At 42.5% G+C, this 1902-nt stretch overlaps 1 protein-coding gene across 1 annotated transcript in view; it reads right to left on the bottom strand.

The window, feature by feature from the left end:
- Positions 1 to 613: 613 nt before the first annotated feature.
- LOC124021194 (ankyrin-3-like) overlaps positions 614 to 1902 on the bottom strand; it is a gene marked incomplete at its 3' end in the record, with an annotated part of 48619 nt that continues 47330 nt past the window's right edge. The window contains exon 5 of the mRNA XM_046336540.1: positions 614 to 712. Within this exon, the coding sequence (XP_046192496.1) occupies positions 614 to 712 (99 nt within the window). The remainder of the gene's footprint in view (positions 713 to 1902) is intronic.

Here is a 1902-nt window from a genome sequence, read left to right as displayed (position 1 = left end):
CACACACCTATACACCCACACACACACACACACACACACACCTATACACCCCCCCACACACACACACACACACCTATACACCCACACACACACACACACACACACACACACACACACACACACACACACACACACACACACACACACACACACACACACACACACACACACACACACACACACACACACACACACACACACACACATACACACACACACACACACACACACACACACACACACACACACACACACACACACACACACACACACACACACACACACACACACACACACACACACACACACACACACACACACACACACACACACACACACACACACACACACCTATACACCCACCCACACACACACACACACACACACACACACACACACACACACACACACACACACACACACACACACACACACACACACACACACACACACACACACACACACACACACACACACACACACCTATACACCCACACACACACACAAACCTATACACTCACACACACACACACACACCTATACACCCACACACACACCTATACACACACACCTACGCACACACCCACACACATCTACACCCACACACACAGACCTCAGTAGCAGCGCTCTGGTTGCCTCCATTCTCCAGCAGGTATCTGACCACCTCCAGGTGGTTCTCCTGGGCTGCCATGTAGAGAGGAGTGAAGCCATTCTGGAGAACACACACACACACACACACACACACACACACACACACACACACACACACACACACACACACACACACACACACACACACACACACACACACACACACACACACACACACACACACACACACACATGTATAACACATAGTATTATACAGACTGGTAGTATTATATAGTGGAGACTGGTGGTATTATACAGACTGGTAGTATTATACAGACTGGTGGTATTATACAGACTGGTAGTATTATACAGACTGGTGGTATTATACAGACTGGTGGTATTATACAGACTGGTGGTATTATATAGACTGGTAGTATTATACAGACTGGTGGTATTATATAGTGGAGACTGGTAGTATTATACAGACTGGTAGTATTATACAGACTGGTAGTATTATACAGACTGGTAGTATTATACAGACTGGTGGTATTATACAGACTGGTAGTATTATACAGACTGGTGGTATTATACAGACTGGTGGTATTATACAGACTGGTAGTATTATACAGACTGGTAGTATTATACAGACTGGTAGTATTATCCAGACTGGTGGTATTATACAGACTGGTAGTATTATACAGACTGGTGGTATTATACAGACTGGTAGTATTATACAGACTGGTGGTATTATACAGACTGGTGGTATTATACAGACTGGTAGTATTATACAGACTGGTAGTATTATACAGACTGGTGGTATTATACAGACTGGTAGTATTATACAGACTGGTAGTATTATACAGACTGGTAGTATTATACAGACTGGTAGTATTATACAGACTGGTAGTATTATACAGACTGGTAGTATTATACAGACTGGTGGTATTATACAGACTGGTGGTATTATACAGTGGAGACTGGTAGTATTATACAGACTGGTAGTATTATACAGACTGGTAGTATTATACAGACTGGTGGTATTATACAGACTGGTGGTATTATACAGACTGGTGGTATTATACAGACTGGTAGTATTATACAGACTGGTAGTATTATACAGACTGGTAGTATTATACAGACTGGTAGTATTATACAGACTGGTAGTATTATACAGACTGGTGGTATTATACAGACTGGTAGTATTATACAGACTGGTAGTATTATACAGACTGGTAGTATTATACAGTGGAGACTGGTGGTATTATACAGACTGGTGGTATTATACAGACTGGTGGTATTATACAGACTGGT

Source organism: Oncorhynchus gorbuscha, unplaced genomic scaffold (genome assembly GCF_021184085.1).
Source record: "Oncorhynchus gorbuscha isolate QuinsamMale2020 ecotype Even-year unplaced genomic scaffold, OgorEven_v1.0 Un_scaffold_1082, whole genome shotgun sequence".
Taxonomy (NCBI): domain Eukaryota; kingdom Metazoa; phylum Chordata; class Actinopteri; order Salmoniformes; family Salmonidae; genus Oncorhynchus; species Oncorhynchus gorbuscha.
The sequence above is the reverse complement of the archived record's forward strand: the minus strand, read 5'-3'. Positions and strand labels throughout refer to the sequence as shown.